This window comes from Cyprinodon variegatus, unplaced genomic scaffold (assembly GCF_000732505.1).
Source record: "Cyprinodon variegatus isolate N-32 unplaced genomic scaffold, C_variegatus-1.0 Scaffold1377, whole genome shotgun sequence".
Lineage (NCBI taxonomy): Eukaryota > Metazoa > Chordata > Actinopteri > Cyprinodontiformes > Cyprinodontidae > Cyprinodon > Cyprinodon variegatus.
The window spans coordinates 103,609-119,437 of NW_015151830.1; the positions used below are offsets into that span (position 1 = coordinate 103,609).

The window sequence follows — 15,829 nt, forward strand, 5'->3', positions numbered from 1 at the left end:
CTGGAATAGTTGCAAAAAGGATGTTTTCAAAGTGAGTCTCAGTTGGTAATGCATGCAGAACTACATGATTGCTATTTTAAGTAATTATCAAACTAACCCCCAGAAATTTTGCTAAATCTCTTTCTATTAATATGTTTACAATACAATTTAGGAATTATTATATGCAGGGGAAAAATAACACAGGGAGGGAAAAGTGTTTATGTTACACAGCTCCACTTTTACAAGCTTCCTCAAACAACAAATTATAAAAATCCAATCAGTAGAGAAGGGGATTTCAACATTTAAATGTCACGGTTCACGCTGCACTCTGTGTTCCACAGCCGTTTTCACTCTTTTCTTGTCTGTTCAATCACATCTTCCTGATGTGGAGGGCGTCTCTCAGTCGTCATCGGAGTCGTGAGACAGATTCCGAGGTCCCCCGAAGCAGAGCTCTGCTCCTGTGATCCGGCGGTACATGTCTTTAATGTCCTCACACTCTGAGTCAAAGTGGTTTGTTGCGTCATACGAACGGGACACAAATATCTAACCAGGAAGAGAAACAGAGGAGAGAAGAAAATAAAACCAGACTTTTTAACATTCACTCAGATTTTTTTTTGTTTTTTTTGTAAAGAAGATTTTGAGTCAAATTTTTACACTTATCAGCATGATTCTCTTAATACTTTAGATTCTCTAAATACTTTATGCTGAGCTCAGGGAGCCAATAAAAGCATGAACTCCCGAGACATGATCCAATAAAAAAAAAAAAAAATCAACCAATAAGAAAAGGTTTGAGCTTATTGATCATAATCACAGTGTATGCTTTGATCAGCAGAAGATTGGTTTTTAAACTCTGTTCCAACTGTTGAGCATGATGGTTGAAGCAACATGTATAGCTGATCAGTAGCAGAGGTGCTGTTGCGCCGCCAAGATGGGTGGAATAAAAAACATTTTTATTTGAATCTTTTTTATCAGCATTGAGATGGTTCCAACCAGAACAGAGTTAAAGGTTGTAAAAGTAGACCATGATCCTGAACAGACATCAATGGATGAAACAGGCCGAAAATTAGGTTCAGATTTAAGCCCTGACCTCAGCCTTGTTTAATATCCTAATGCGATGCTTAGAAGCTCAATCTGACGCATTATTAACTTGACATTTATGCTACTGATGGATGTTTGTGTAATTCTGCCTGCCTCTGCTGATTTCTCTTTACCTGACTCTTTCTTCCATCCTCATTTGGAACCAGCAGGTTGGTGGTGGACACAAATCTGGAATTATAATAGCCATACTAAAATTACAACCATTCAGCTAAAAAAGCAAAGCAAATGGAGAATAGAAGGATTTGATCACATCACTAACTTCTGCATGATGGGTTCAAGAAGCTCCAGGGCCGGCTCCACTTCTTTCTCTGGATTGTTGGTCTCTACAGCCGTGCTCACGGTGGCGATGTACATCCCATCTGAGGCCAAACTGTGGCTGTAGGACACCACACATATGTAAATGTCTGCATGGACAAAACAGAAGGAGACATCCACAAATATTCATTCAGGATTAAAACATCTGCTAGCTCTTTGTCATTAAGGGTAAGAAAGTTGGTTTTTAAAAATAAATCCACCTGACTTTCGGTTGAGTTGCGCTTGAGGGATGATGATCTGACAGGAGCTGGCATCATGAGTGTTTTTAACTGGATGATTTAATAAGCAGATAACTCGTATGACACGTCCAACTTTCCTGACTCTGTTAGGAACATAGCTGGGATCACAGATTAACTGCTTACAGAGGAAAAGCTGTGGGGAAAAGGAAGAGAATATTATTTAGTGAGGTGTACCTCTACCCTACATGTCAACTCAAATTTCCCCCTACGGCCTCCCATCTGCTTCACCTTCCCATCCGATTTGACAGCTTTCACTTTGCCATTGTCCATTATGATTTCATCCACTGGCTTGTTCAACAGGAAGGTTCCTCCATACTCTGCACTCAGTCTGTAAAACACACAAATTTGAAAAAAACAAACAAAAAAAAAACCCTGAAACGAACAAATAGACTAATGCTGAAAGAACTAAAACATCGTAGAGCAGAAATTGAGACCAGATGTCAATAACCAAATGAATCTACACATGTATATGTATAATAAAATTAATAATAAAAGGAATAAGGGCTTAATACTAATTGATAACCTACGAAAATATCACCAAGGTGTTATACAGGAAGTATCCCATGATGGGTAAAAAGCAAAAGGCTCTCTAAGTACTCCATTATAAAGAGCTCTCCAGTGAGGTCAACTGGCTCTCATAAACAGAACTGTAAAAAAAAAAAAAAGGTTTTTATGATGAAATCAACTATAGAAAATATTTCCTATAATTTACTGAAAAAGAAATAAAAAAGAATCTGAAAGGTTATCAAATACATGACTTTTTAAAGATCACCCCAATAACAACCACAGCAATCGAGCGGTTTGGAGGTGGGGACAGCATGGTATGGGACTATTTTTTTAACCTAAAGCTGACAAAGACTTGTGGGGGAAATGCAACTAATTACTGATTCTAAAGGAATGTGACGGATCCCAAACGCAAAGTCAGGAAAACTCAATATCTGAGCCACTAGTTTCTGCACACAGGAGACATCTACCTTACTAAAATAGATATTTCTGTCACGCACTCAATAAATTACTATTACTATGTTTGTTTAGTACTTAATCTCTGTGTCTTCACACTTTATTACACATTTCATTTTAAAATATAGCAGAAAAATCAACACTTAAGCCTTAAACAACTATTTAATGTAATGAGATGTTCCAGAAAAAAATTAAGGTGCTTATCAAAGCAAAAAAAAAAAAAAAACTCCTGTTGGCAATTCAAATCCGCCAATAACCCGGCATGCAAGACTCTGGGTCGTGAGATAAAATTATAATAACCAGGTATACATAAATTCCACAGAGAAAAGTCCTGGCATGTCCTTCAAGCCAATGCTCTACATACTTTAAGGAAACAGTGTCTGCATCGCACCTGGCATATCCCTGCGGTAGCTCCCCCAGCCCGTACAGGGGGAACAGGTATGGACTGGTGTTGTGGCGAGACAAAGACTCGCAGTACAGCCGGATCCGGTTTATGGTTTCCAAACAGGGCCGATCCAGGTAGCTGCAATACAGGAAAGAATATGGACAAAGACTGAGACCTCTGAGCCGTCTGAGATCACTGTGATTTACTGACGGTCTTCACTGACCTATCGCTGGAGTGTAAGGCTATGGCGTGACCTGTGAACTCAATAACATCCTGTCCCAGGTCGAAGCGGCTGAACAGCTCTCTTGTGGTTGTTTTTTCAGGATCCACGTCCTGGTGTGTGCGGGGGTTTCTTATGTCAAAGTTCTGAACAAAGTGCAGCAGCTTCTTGAACCTCCTCTTGTCAAACATGCCCATCAGATCTGAAAATAAAACATTTTAACATTGTTTCATATTTTTAAATGTAGAGGCAGATTGAATGTTCAGATCTATGTCACCTGAGCTCTGGGCATCTTCCTCTGTGGCGGGGACTTTGTACAGTTTGCCTGCTTTAAATAAATAACTTCCTTCCACAACTTTGAAGTCCAGATAGCGAGTCACTTCAGTGTGCACCAATATTTTAACCAGAGGGCCTGAAGGAAAAACATCACTTGATTTTAGTTTAAGCCTTAAACAATAATTTTACTAATAAGCCAAGATTCCCTACACTTACCAGTGGCCAAGAAAAATTTTGGGATGAGGTCCACATTCCATTCCTTCCCTCGACGCATCGATTTAGGAGGGCCAGGAACCTTAAACCTCCTGTACAGCTGTAACAAAAACAGCATTTAACACCAGTGATGGTGTACACTGCTTTGTGCAAAGAGGAAAAGTTGCGTCTGCCAAACATGGGCAGGTAAATATTAGGTTAACGCTCCCAAGGTATTCATACTGAAATTTGGTGAAAAATCATTATTTCCTTCGATTCAAAACCAGAAAGCTTCAGTGCAAAAAACTGAAAATCAAATAAGTCTTTTTTTTTCTTAAAATAAGAAATTTTTGTTTTATAATTGAGGAGGAAAGTGAGACACTTTACCAATAGAATGAGAAAATTTACATTAAAACAAGAAAAAAAAAACAATTGCATTGACTTATTTCACATGCATAATATCAAATTTTCTTTTTTTGATAGTAAAATACTCATTTCATTGGCAAATCATCTCTTTTACACACTTAAATGAAGACGAAATACACTTAATTTAAGAAATGTTCACTAATTTCTAAATCATTTTTGTAGCGTAAATGTATTTCAACTTTAATACGCTGCAAAAACTGTCTAAAAATAAGTAAAATTTCTTAAAATAAGTGCATTCACTCTTAATTTCTGTAGGTTAATAAGATAATCTGCCAATGGAAGGTGTATATTTAAACTAAAAATAAGATAATTAGATATTATGGACTTGAAATAATAAATAACTTATTGCATAAATTGTCTTATTCCATTGGTCAAAGAGTCTCACTTACCTGCTTAATTCAAGAAAAAATACACTTATTTTAAGAAAAAAATATTCACATTTACATGATGCTATTTCTGGGCATGGCATTTTTGAGGTTTTATGGACATCAATCTCTTAAAGTTTCCATTATCCCACCATCAGTGTTGGATAACAGGTTGCTCCTACTAAATCTAATGTCTGTCAAGATTACTTTGGAGGTACTTGTTGACATGTTGTTAAGGTAATTCAAAGGTCAAATCTGGGGTACGCTGATCAGCTGTCACCTCTTTATTCTACACAGAAGAAAAAAACTAATCACCCCAACGCTTGCTCTGGCTTCTCATTAAAAGGATTTTAGACCGTAGGAGCAACATGCCTCAAATATATTACATTTTTAAAACTGTAACTGCTTCATGTCTACAGTGTGAAATATGCGTTAAACTAACCTCCTCAAGGGGAGAAATAGAAGCACTTTCTCCTCCATGGCATGAGTTCTTGTCAATGTGAAGGACCTTTTTCCCACTCAGCGACATTAAGCCAGATAGGACACATTCCTGGTGAAAAGGAAGCATATGGGAAGTAGGTCAAAAGCTGTTGGAATCAGCAGTTATCAGTTTGTGTAAAGGCAGATCAGCACTAATGCCATGATGTCACTGATTAAATCCCCTTCAGGGAAGCCTAGTGGGTCTGCAGGATGATGGTCCATGAAAATGTGGGGGGAAAAAGGTCAAAGAATTTCCAGCAAAACATTTCTCTTTATTAGTGTCCATTCTACTGTTAAAAGCAAAAAAGAACAAATCATTTAGCGTGTTTTAAGATGTTTGGTGCAGATATATAACATTCAGTTATGATTTGACCTTGAAATTGAAGTTATTTGTAGTCATAGAGATCATACCACCTCTGCAGATATTCTATCTAGGACTGCAAAAAGGAAACTGGAAAGAGAAATGACAGCTGTCAATGTTTTTCTTCATATTTGTTACTGAACCATCTGCTAACTCCTTTCAACAAAGTATTTTGAAGATGGCATTCAATTTCTTCACTATGTCCCCGCAAAAAAAAAAAAAGGTTAAGAGAGCTGACAGAAGCATGCACATTCCCTTATATTGCATGTTGATTATTTCATATGAACACTAGCTTTTTTCTTACCTTGATTCCAGTTCCAAGCACTATTATATCATACTCCTGCATCCTGTTGGTGTCTCTGCTCCAATCCCAGCTGCTTCCCCTGATGGCAGTTTACAAAGTCTGTGTCGAGAAACAGGAGACAGAATGGCCTGTGAGACTAATTGCTTTGCTTTCTTCTTTGCAATAATCCTCTTATGACGGGCACATATATGAATACTGTGTGTCTGGGAGAATGAGTAGGCTAAGAGGTCACGTTTCATTCTAGCTGCGGGTTATGGTATTATATAACGTTACTGCTATTAGTGAATGAAAATAATTAACAGGACATTTAAGTATAAATTTGTATATTTAGTCAATGTTAAACTTAGACAAACTTTTGTCATGTTGGATAAACAGAGTGTATGCAGAATAAAATTTCGATGCATACAGCTTACAACATTGAATGAGCAGCCTACAACAGTGAAATGAACATAACCATTTATAAACTGCAGCAGTGATTAAGAATGTAGATAGTTTAAGAAAAAGGGAAAACCACTTTAAAGTCATGGTGTAAAGTCATTGCTATTTAAAGGCTTAGTGCAGTTCTAAATAAATATGGTGCAAAAATGAAGTAGAGCGCTAAGTTGTGTTCTGTTTAAAGAGATTACGAACTCCCTAATGTATTTTTATAGTATAATCAATTTCGAAAGGTTATGTTTTGAGCAATATGTATTTAGAGAAATTAAGATAAAATTATCTGTACTGCAGAAAGTGTCCCTGCTAACTCAAAGTCTCTATTTAACGTATAATAATACGTTAAAAAGAGACTTTGTGTTTTTTGCCTCTATAAAGTTGAATATTTCTCCATCATGGTCAGAAATCTATTAAAAATAAAACTACTACAAAAATAAATTAGTAATATAAAGTTTTTGGAGAAGTGATATAAAACATTTTAAATAGTTACATTTTTGCAGGGGTTACAAGTTTATTTACCAAAGAAGATGTACATACTTAATGCATCTCTTTTTATAATAATATTTACAATAATAATAATAATAATAATAATAACAATAATAATAGATTAAATATTTTCATGTAAGAAAATATTATTAGTCTTACATGGAAACAAAATGGAAATATCCCTTTAAAATAAGTGCCTGGTTGTTTTAATCATTATTCAATATAAGTCAGTTTAATTTTCACACGTTTTTATTTACCTGCTTATATCTAGACGTAACTGTAAAGTGCCTATACTGAAATTCACTCTAAAAGCAGCAGTTATCAATGGATGTCAAAAAAGACTACATTACCCAGAGTTCTCGACGCTTATAAGGTCAGATTAGGGTCATAAACGTTTGTACACGTTTGTACAGTACGCTTGTAGCTTTTCACCAAGCGGCCCTGGCTGCTCTGCATCTGTGTTTCTCCATGACACCGCCCTTCGTTGGCGGAGTCGGGACAGTCCGAGTTAAATTTAAAACGAACCCTGTCGGGGAGTCGTTTGTATATCCGTCAGTTTGCTAACATTTTAGTGATTCCAGTCTGCAGAGGTAACATTAACGAAAGAATGTCTTCGGAACAGAAAGTGAGAGTTATTATTTTCTTTAATGAAGTTTTATATCGTTGAAGATACTTAAGTTTGTTATCTACTAAGCTACAGGCTATTTTATACAGTTCTAGAACTTGTAGTACCGCCTTACCAAGTTTCAGTCATTTAAGATAAACCGTCTAACTAAAAATCATTCTTTATAATTTTAATGCCACAGTTGGTCAAATTCTAAATATGTGCACTTATAACAACTTATAGGGGCAATATTGTATAATAGTAAAGTAAAAGACCAATGAAACAAGTAGGAAGTAATCGTATGCCACTATACGCCCAATCACCAAATTTGGTAACATTTATTATCAGTGGCAAACATTCATTTACCGATTTTCAAAACATATAAATATATAATCCTAATTGTTATTGAACTGATCATATGTGTGCAAATTGAAACAAAGCTCTGAGGAGCACAGTTTTAGAGCTGAACCTTTTTATGTAATATTTTTATATGTAAACAATCACTAATTAAACATTAAAATAGCAATTGAGGAATTGGATTAATTAAATATTTTAATCAAAATAGTTGATAATTATTTAACTTTGTTTTTTTATAATGTCTGTTCTATAATAGGCCCCTAAACATCTACATTAATGGCACCAGCTTTATTTTTAATGGCTTGTTAAAGAGACTAACACCTGATTGGTTAACTTTTTTCTTTACCTTCCCATAGACCAATTTAATGGTCAATATCTGTTGTTTTTGCCCTCTTACTTTGGAAAGGTAAAACTGGGAGATGAAATCAGAATCAGAAATACTTTAATAATCCCAGAGGGAAATTACTTTTGTTACATGCCCCAGTTATATATGCATATGTAAAACTAAATCCAAGTAAAGTGATAAATTGCTCTACATCACTAATAAGTTTTTACTGTATGTTTTTATTTCTTCTGCTTTTATTTGACTGTGTGTGCCATTGCCTTTACTAAGTTTTCAGGTCCAGACTCTGACCAACACAGACGTGTTTCTGTTAAGTCCAAACCTGGATTTCTGGAGCGTCTGGGTGAGACAGCTGGAGGAACAGTGTTTGGTATCGGGCTGTTTTTTCTCTCCATCTATATTCTTTTTACCAATGAGGTAAGAGACAGAGTGAAGCTGGTTGCTTCAAAGTGTCTCACGTTGCTTTTGCAGCGGATGCTGCGTGAAATAATTCATTTCCACAGTTTTAGAATATTTTCTTTCTGCGTGTTTCTCTCCTTTAGGGCCGAACTCTACAAACAGCTTCTTCTTTGGATGAGGGTCTCTCTCAGGTTGTATCGCTGGGGTCTTATTCCAGCCTGGACCTCCAGAACAATGACCGTTTAGTTCATCTGTCTGCACAGCTACGTACTCTAGAGGTAGGCTGTCATGTCAACTCTGTACTTTTAGCTAATTTCCTTTTAGTTATTATGATCGTATCTAAAAGCTGAATCGGAAATCATTGTTTGCAGGTAAATTCAAATGTGGTGATGAGTAGGCAACATACGTATGTTTTCATGTCTTTAGCGAGGGAGTGGTGTGCTCTGAGAAGGGTGCAATTACCCAGTTCGAACCCCATAGCCTTCACTCTTGATTCCTGAGCAAGACCCTTAAACCCACACTGCTCCCCAGGCACTGACCTTTGGCATCCCAAAGGGTAAAATGGGTTAAATGCAGAGATATATTTCTCCAGTGTGAGAAGTTCAATTATTCAATTGCGTGAAGGTAAATGGTGAAGTGGAAGCAAAGGGGATGCTACTCTTGGTTGATCCGTTAGTATCAAGACATCCACGGTACTTGATGTAGGAAAAAAAAGGAAACTAAGTGTTTTAGCAGGTTAGGTTAGGTTGTGGTTTCCATCCGAATGTCAGTTAATTTGTCTTGCATAATTTTAATAACATCAGAATAATACAGAATAATCAGATTTCTGTGCGATATGTAAGTTTACGTTTGATGAGATACCTTTAAGCCTCTTCTACAACCTCAAATTTCAAACTTTTGTTGTTGTTTTATGGCTGTAACAATCACATTAATCAATTACTGAAATAAATGACAACTGAAGTAGTAATAAAGCACCCTTTAACCAATGCCATTTTCTGAAAGACCAACCCTTTAAGAGCAGTAATTATGTCAAAGGCATACAAAAACTACAAGCATTTTGTATGTATAATGAAAACCTTTATTGGTTTATAGATGCGTTCTACCCAGAAGTCCTTAAGTAACATAGTTTGAGCTTCACCTTGTTCCAATCAGTAAAATTATTTCCTGAAGTACCTTTTGCTGTCTGATTATTTATCACTTAATCAAACACAACGGTTGACGGATGAATCTATTAGAAAAATAATTATCAGTGTTGCAACTTTTATTTTTGTTTTTTTTTTAATAAGAACTATAAATAACTGCAAACAGATGTAATCAAATATTACAGAAAAATTGAGGAACAAATAAAAAAAAACAGTAAGAAAAAGTTGTGATAATTTATTCAAAAAAAAAATTTTGGATAGATTTTCTTCTTGTATTTTGTTTTTTATGTTTGGTAACATTTTCTGTTTACTCTTTTGCATTGACAATGTGATAAAGATCAAAGCCATGTTGGGGACATTAAGCTGAATCTCATGTCTAAGTGCTCATGCCTTTGTCTCCCAGCCCCTTCATGACCCTAATTACAGAGTGGTGGTTCAGGCTGTGAAGCTCAGAAGGCAGGTGGAGATGTATCAGTGGGTGGAGCACCATGAGAGCAAGTATGTTTGTTTCCGCTATTTCAGCTCTCAGACTGGGAACAAGTATAAGAATCCAACATACCTAAACTCTTAACATCTTTTCAGGGACTATGAAGAGGATGGGGAAACTAAAACTGAGACGACCTACACTTACAGTGAGTTTTTGTTTTTTTAAATAATATTTCTGTGTCAACACTCACCTGCTGTTGTTCTTGTATCAAAACCCCCACCTGTTGTGAGACGCCATGTTTCATTTCTTTAGACACGGAGTGGAAATCGGAGCTGGTCAACAGTCGTAATTTCGATAAGGAAATCGGCCACCAGAACCCGAGGTACTGGCAGGTTTTAAAGGTGAACAGGCGATTCTTTATCACCCAGGGGGATTTAAACTCCCTTTTTTATCCGTAGTGCTATGCCTGTTGAGAGTGTGACAGTGGTGGCTCATGAAGTTCAAGTGGGACCTTTCATTCTGTCCAAAGGTATTTGATTCTGTAAAAATTTGTCACGTTGAGTCTCAAATTTGGGAGTTCTGATTTTGGATTTATTCCTTAGGCCTGGTGGAGCAGATCAATAACTTTCAGACTCTGAGCCTAAGGGATTACCCAGCCATTAATCTGGACCCTTTCCTCTCCATTCACGATGATTACTTCTATCACACTCAGTTTCCCCTCAGGCCACAGGTGAGCCTCAATGGTTTGATTTTACATAAATATTCACTGTCAATTTCTTTCATGTTTTGTTGTTTTTCTTTTCTTCTTTTCTTATTCCATCAGGTTGGGGATGTCCGTGTGAGGTTCTCATTCGCTGGACTGAGTGGTGAGAACACTCGTCTTGGCCCACCACTAACTGTAGGTACTCCAATTATAACACTAATAACCACAAATCAGTTGCTAACTACATCTTTAGCAAACAAATATGTCCAACTGAATAAAAGGCCTGAGCTTACAGAGATCTTAGGTTGCTTTTTTTTTACTTTTTTTTTTAAAATTGCCTACCAATGTATGCTGCCTTTGAAATGTTTTCCTTTTGTTGTATTGCAAACAAACCTTAGTTGTTTCTTATATGATAGAACAAAATGAAAAAAAGACAAATGAAATGGCAGATAATTTTGAACAGGAAGGAATTTGAAACGAGGGTAGGCAATTATACAGAAAGTTTTTAATACATTGTCATAATAATACCCTGCAATGAACTGGTGACCTGTCTGAGCTGTACAGGTCGTATGAATGTTATTTTCTAGAACGATTAAAAAAAACTATAGAAACTTAACTTTTTAAAAACAATATTTATACTTACAAGAATCCCTATAATGTTAACATCAAAATCCCTTTTTTCATGACTCTTCAAGTTCATATGATTCAAGTGATCTAGTTAACAATTATTGATTGAATATGGCTTTTTATTATCGGTATGACATTATGTTTCCGCAATAAAAAAATCAATATATATATTTTTAAGCTGTTTCCACAAATCTTTACAATGTGGTGCTTTAAGTTCTATTTGTTTCCATTCAATAGTTGAGGTTGTTTTTTCTTATTTGCTGCAGAAGGCAAGGCACGTTTATTTTTACAATTCAGTACAAGGAAATATCAAAGGGCTTTACACAAATTAAAAAATAAAATGGAAGAAAAATAAAAGCAAATAAAGATACAAACATGATAAAAGCAGGTAGTATAACAAATAAAACAGTTGGAGCAGAAAATATGTCAAAGGCAGTGTGTCATCTGTAGGCTTTCTTTTTATGAAAAACTGATTCAAAGTAGAGAAATGTTTAAGTTGAATAATGAATCCCATAAAAAGGCATGGAGTGTAAAACCTTCACACAAGCAGAGAAAATAGATGTTACCATTAGAAATGGTGGTCAGTGTTTAAAATGAATAAAACCAAGCTTCAGTAGATCTAATTTTCTCTGCCTTCGATTGTCTTTGTTGAAATTAAAGGGCCTACATTTCTTTCCAGGTCAGTATTGTAGCCATGCAACGAGGACAGAAGCTGCTGCCATTTAAAACAAAGTCTGGAGACTTTCTGGAAATTATCTACCTGGAAGAGCTCACTGCAGAGGTCAGGGTGGATTTACTTTTGGTTTTTGAATTTATATCATCCCCCCTTTTATTCTTTTTTAAGTTTTAGATTTTTCTTATTGAGCTTTTTCCATCGGCAGGAAGTTTTTGCCAAGGAGCACCAGTACAACCAAATGAAGACGTGGGGACTAAGAGCTGCAGGCTGGGCCCTCATGTTCATCAGCATTCAGCTGAGTACACGTATCCTCTACACACTGGGTAAATTGATGCTCACTATAGGTGTGCAGCCACAGCACACAGGGGCTTTTATCATGCATGCATCCTTCACTCATCGTCTTGGTTGTTCTTGTGCTTTCAGTGGATTGGGTTCCTCTCCTCAGAGATCTGGTTTCAGTCGGCCTGAAGATCTTCGCCCTGTGCCTCTCCTGCTCAGTGTCTCTTCTCGTAATCGGAATAGGTTGGCTTTTCTACAGACCGTTGGTGGCAGCTGCTCTAGGAGCCCTCGCCTTGCTCCCAGTGTTTCTGGCCCATTCTGGTCTCCCACCAAAGAAGAACGAATGACTATTGAAGTGAGGTTCTTGCTATGTTTTGTAACTTGGTTGTATCTGTACAACAGAAGAGCTCCAAACTGCTCACATACAGACTTTGTGGTATTTAGAGAAATGTCTGCTCCAAAAGAACACCTTAAACACAAATGATTGTGTTTCCTTCACTCCCTGATGTGGCCTCTCAGAAATGTATTGAAGAATAAAAGCACCACATTGTTTATATTTTCAGTGTAAATAGAACTCTGCAGGAAGGTGTTGTCTCACTTGGTGATGGATTTGGTATTTTGTTTCTGTAATTCATGAAAACATAAAGAGCTTCAAATAAATTCTACAGGTTTCCTACTCATGGCCACATGTAATACAAATTCTGGACTAAACTTAACTTATTTCAATTTATTCTTGTCTGATTTTTTACGGTAGAAATACCAAACCTGTTACACGCTTCTGTTATTATTTCTATGAAATAATTGGATTGATGGATAAATCATAAATGAACAGAAACATGATTGGATTGATGGACAGAGAAATATAGATGGGTGAATGTATGGAAGGACTAATAAAAGGATGGACATACGTGAGTGGATTGACAGATGGCTGGATTAATGAATGGATAAACAGATGGGTTAATAGATGAAGAAAACAGTTAAATAATTGAATTGAAATGTAAAAGAAGGAACTTAGATTAAATAGTGACCTGGAGGTACTAGGTATTTATTCAGTACTCATCCAGACCTACAAAAAATGCCAGATTTGAATGCTAGTCAGGAGTGGATTTTATCAACCTAATTTTTCTCTTTAGGAACATCTAATTTTGGGAAATTGGGATTTTCTTTTACGAATTCTTTCTTTGGCTTTATTTCAGAATCGCATCGTCCATCAAAACAGACGACCTATCTTGCTGCATAAAACCACTAGCTGCAAACATTTAGTCATATTTCCAAATGGCAGGGCCTGTGAAGTTGTTTTTCCAAGCATTATTCACACCATTGAAGTCCGTTCAACTCCCAGAAGTGATTTTTAAATAACTGGCATTTTTCTATGATGAAGCTAAGGAGAATTTTATTTTAATTTTGGTTTTAAGCCATATCAAACAGCCCTACCTGAGAGTATGATAATGTTTGCGTTTTTGCTCTGCTGCATCATATACAGATAATCTGTGTCGACCAGGTTGACACAAACAATTTGTGATATTCACGTGTTGAATTGCTTTCATGTTAAGGATCATTCTGCAGAGTAAGTATCTAGTAAATATGCAGATTTTTTTTTTATTTTTTTTAACTTTCTTGAATCAACACAACTGGAAGTCAGGTTCCCATTTTGTAGCTTACATAAAAAAAAGGGAGTTCCTAGGATCAAATTGATATTAGTTAATACCAAATGTAAGGAATTTTTTTCAGGTGCAAGCTTGATAGTTTAGAAACATTTCTATCTTGCAGCCAACTTTTTTTTTCTTACAGTATACCTCATTCTTAAATGGCATATAGGTTTTTGTTTCCTTGTGGAGGCATGGCTAAGACTTGAAATAAATTGATAAAGTAGCATTTTACTTCAAGAAACTGCAAGATCTCATTTTAAGTGTATGATGAATAAATAATTTTGAAGGTTTCATACATGTCTGAGCAGTTTATTTGGATATATCATCACAGATGCTGGCTGTGGGGAGGATAAAAAAAGAAACAGCAGGAGCTACTTTGTCCACCAGGGAGCACTGACAAGTTTATTTTTTCAAACTGTTAACATCATGATTGTTACATATAACTTATATTTTATGAAGTAGTTCCAGGGCTTATCAAAAGTTGCTTCCGCAAAAATTAGTCCCTAGCCTAAGCGTCAGGCTCCACAGACGAAAAATGCTAAATGATTGGCTTGTATTAACATGTAATGCCCACCATGCCTTATGTGTGCACTTTTTTTGCACTATGGCTGAGCCAGGACCCCTGACCGACACTAAAATGCTTATGCAAAAAATAAAAACAAACTGGCCAACAGTAAAAGTTTGAACCCAGGAAAAAGTAAGAGCCGGTATTACATTTAAGTTCTGGTTCTCATTCAGTGTTTCTCAGTCAAGTCAAGCAAATTATCAGGATTCTTACAAAGTAATTTATTACACAAACACTTGTGTTTTTAGCAAAACCAGTTTCCAGTATAATGATGCACCCAAGGATTTATTTTAATGAGGCAAAATGCTGACTTGAGACTCAGTGTATGCATCAGTTTGTTGAAATGGTTAAAGGACTACAGGTCACAGTGTGTAGGTACTTCACCCTAGTTGGCCGTGGACACATTCCTTAGATCAGCAGGCAGGGCTTAAGCACTTTACTGTAGTTGGCAAGTATGACACAACAGGCCCCTGGGCTGACCCTTACAAGGACATACAACATGATTAAGGAACTTCTTATTATGGCAAATTTTACTTGTGTTAAAAGTACAAAAAGTATTTTCCATAACCTTAAAGTTGAATACTGATGACCTGACTACTTTCGCTTAAGACAAAACAGTAGAAGCATTACACCTTTAGTAAAAACAGGGGAGAACAGTCTGTGTTTATGTGGGGGTAGGGTTGACCTAAATTTCCATCTTCTACCCCCTGCAGGAAGCAGTCCTCATGCCCCAGTTTACAGTAGGACGCATTTATTGCTCTTCTTTCCCCGCCTGGCCTGTAGTGCAGCCCTGGTGGCCATCTCGAACACTTCCCTCACACCGTCTTTTGTTTTCGCAGAGCACTCCATGTATCCGAAAGCCCCGATCCTGTTGGCCATATCCCGTCCATCTTCTGGTTTCACTGGTTCCTATGGAGAAGGGGGAGCGTAGATGGGATTTTAGGAAAATTGATGGCTGATTTTGTGTTCACACATGATGTAAAAAGTGGACATGCACTAAGATATCAGCTGGTGACATCTGATATTTGGCCAAATAGGCTCTGATGAGAGACCTGATTGAAACTTGAAAATCTGATCTCTTTCAGATGGTACTATAAGATTGCACAGATAAATAGATGGGTTACTTCTACTAAAAGTTAGCATTCGTAAACATAATTTAAGTCGAAGGAAACCGATCCAACAAGCTATTAATAAAAAATACTTTTTTTTTTACTGACATGTAGAAGTTATTCTGCACTCTACACTTCAGAGAGCAGCAATTTGGCTGTTTTATCATTTAGGCTTTAACTACCTGTCATGGTACATGCCAGACTGTACATGCCAGACTTAGGAACGTAAAGCGCTTAGAAAAATTCTCAGAGTTAAGATAAAGGTCTATTTTCTCTGGGGATAAGGGGACTGTTTTAGCTATGCTTTCCAAATGGTTACACAATATGTTGAGGTAGGGTTGGGCGATAATTCAATAACGATATATATCGATCGATAGACGTGTGGCGCAACAGAAAAAAACAGAGTCGATAAAAGTTCGATAAAGAAACGC

The 15,829-nt window shown here is 36.6% G+C and overlaps 3 protein-coding genes across 3 annotated transcripts in view; 1 reads left to right on the plus strand and 2 right to left on the minus strand.

Moving 5' to 3' along the window:
• Positions 1-161: 161 nt before the first annotated feature.
• LOC107103103 (rab GDP dissociation inhibitor beta-like) lies at positions 162-5,642 on the minus strand. Its single transcript, XM_015402628.1, has 11 exons — positions 5,601-5,642; positions 4,898-5,005; positions 3,689-3,785; positions 3,474-3,608; positions 3,200-3,398; positions 2,983-3,114; positions 1,860-1,959; positions 1,593-1,764; positions 1,337-1,481; positions 1,191-1,245; positions 162-522 (listed from the first exon to the last, which is right to left on the minus strand). The coding sequence occupies exons 1-11, from the start codon at positions 5,640-5,642 to the stop codon at positions 379-381; spliced, it is 1,329 nt and encodes a 442-aa protein (XP_015258114.1). The 3' UTR covers positions 162-378.
• Positions 5,643-6,996: 1,354 nt separating this feature from the next.
• On the plus strand, positions 6,997-12,775 carry tmem43 (transmembrane protein 43). The gene is made up of 12 exons (XM_015402635.1): positions 6,997-7,143; positions 8,093-8,239; positions 8,365-8,499; positions 9,767-9,861; positions 9,946-9,995; positions 10,103-10,172; positions 10,249-10,319; positions 10,393-10,520; positions 10,614-10,688; positions 11,800-11,901; positions 12,002-12,119; positions 12,220-12,775. The coding sequence occupies exons 1-12, from the start codon at positions 7,126-7,128 to the stop codon at positions 12,420-12,422; spliced, it is 1,212 nt and encodes a 403-aa protein (XP_015258121.1). The 5' UTR covers positions 6,997-7,125; the 3' UTR covers positions 12,423-12,775.
• A 1,324-nt stretch (positions 12,776-14,099) lies between these two features.
• The window catches only part of LOC107103110 (transforming protein RhoA), a 7,959-nt gene continuing 6,229 nt past the window's right edge, over positions 14,100-15,829 (minus strand). Inside the window, exon 5 of the mRNA XM_015402638.1 lies at positions 14,100-15,198. Coding sequence (XP_015258124.1) covers positions 15,025-15,198 — 174 coding nt within the window. The 3' untranslated portion in view covers positions 14,100-15,024. The remainder of the gene's footprint in view (positions 15,199-15,829) is intronic.

Bases quoted from the DNA above. Each gene is read 5' to 3' on its own strand.
- LOC107103103 (XM_015402628.1), bottom strand. From the start codon at position 5,642: ATGCAGGAGTATGATATAATAGTGCTTGGAACTGGAATCAAG. The intron at 1,960-2,982 runs GTGCGATGCAGA...TGTGTTTTACAG, and splicing joins CTACCGCAGGGATATGCCAG to ACTGAGTGCAGAGTATGGAG. The intron at 1,246-1,336 runs GTTAGTGATGTG...TTATAATTCCAG, and splicing joins CTTGAACCCATCATGCAGAA to ATTTGTGTCCACCACCAACC.
- tmem43 (XM_015402635.1), top strand. The intron at 10,689-11,799 runs GTAGGTACTCCA...ATTTCTTTCCAG, and splicing joins GTCTTGGCCCACCACTAACT to GTCAGTATTGTAGCCATGCA. The intron at 11,902-12,001 runs GTCAGGGTGGAT...TTCCATCGGCAG, and splicing joins TGGAAGAGCTCACTGCAGAG to GAAGTTTTTGCCAAGGAGCA.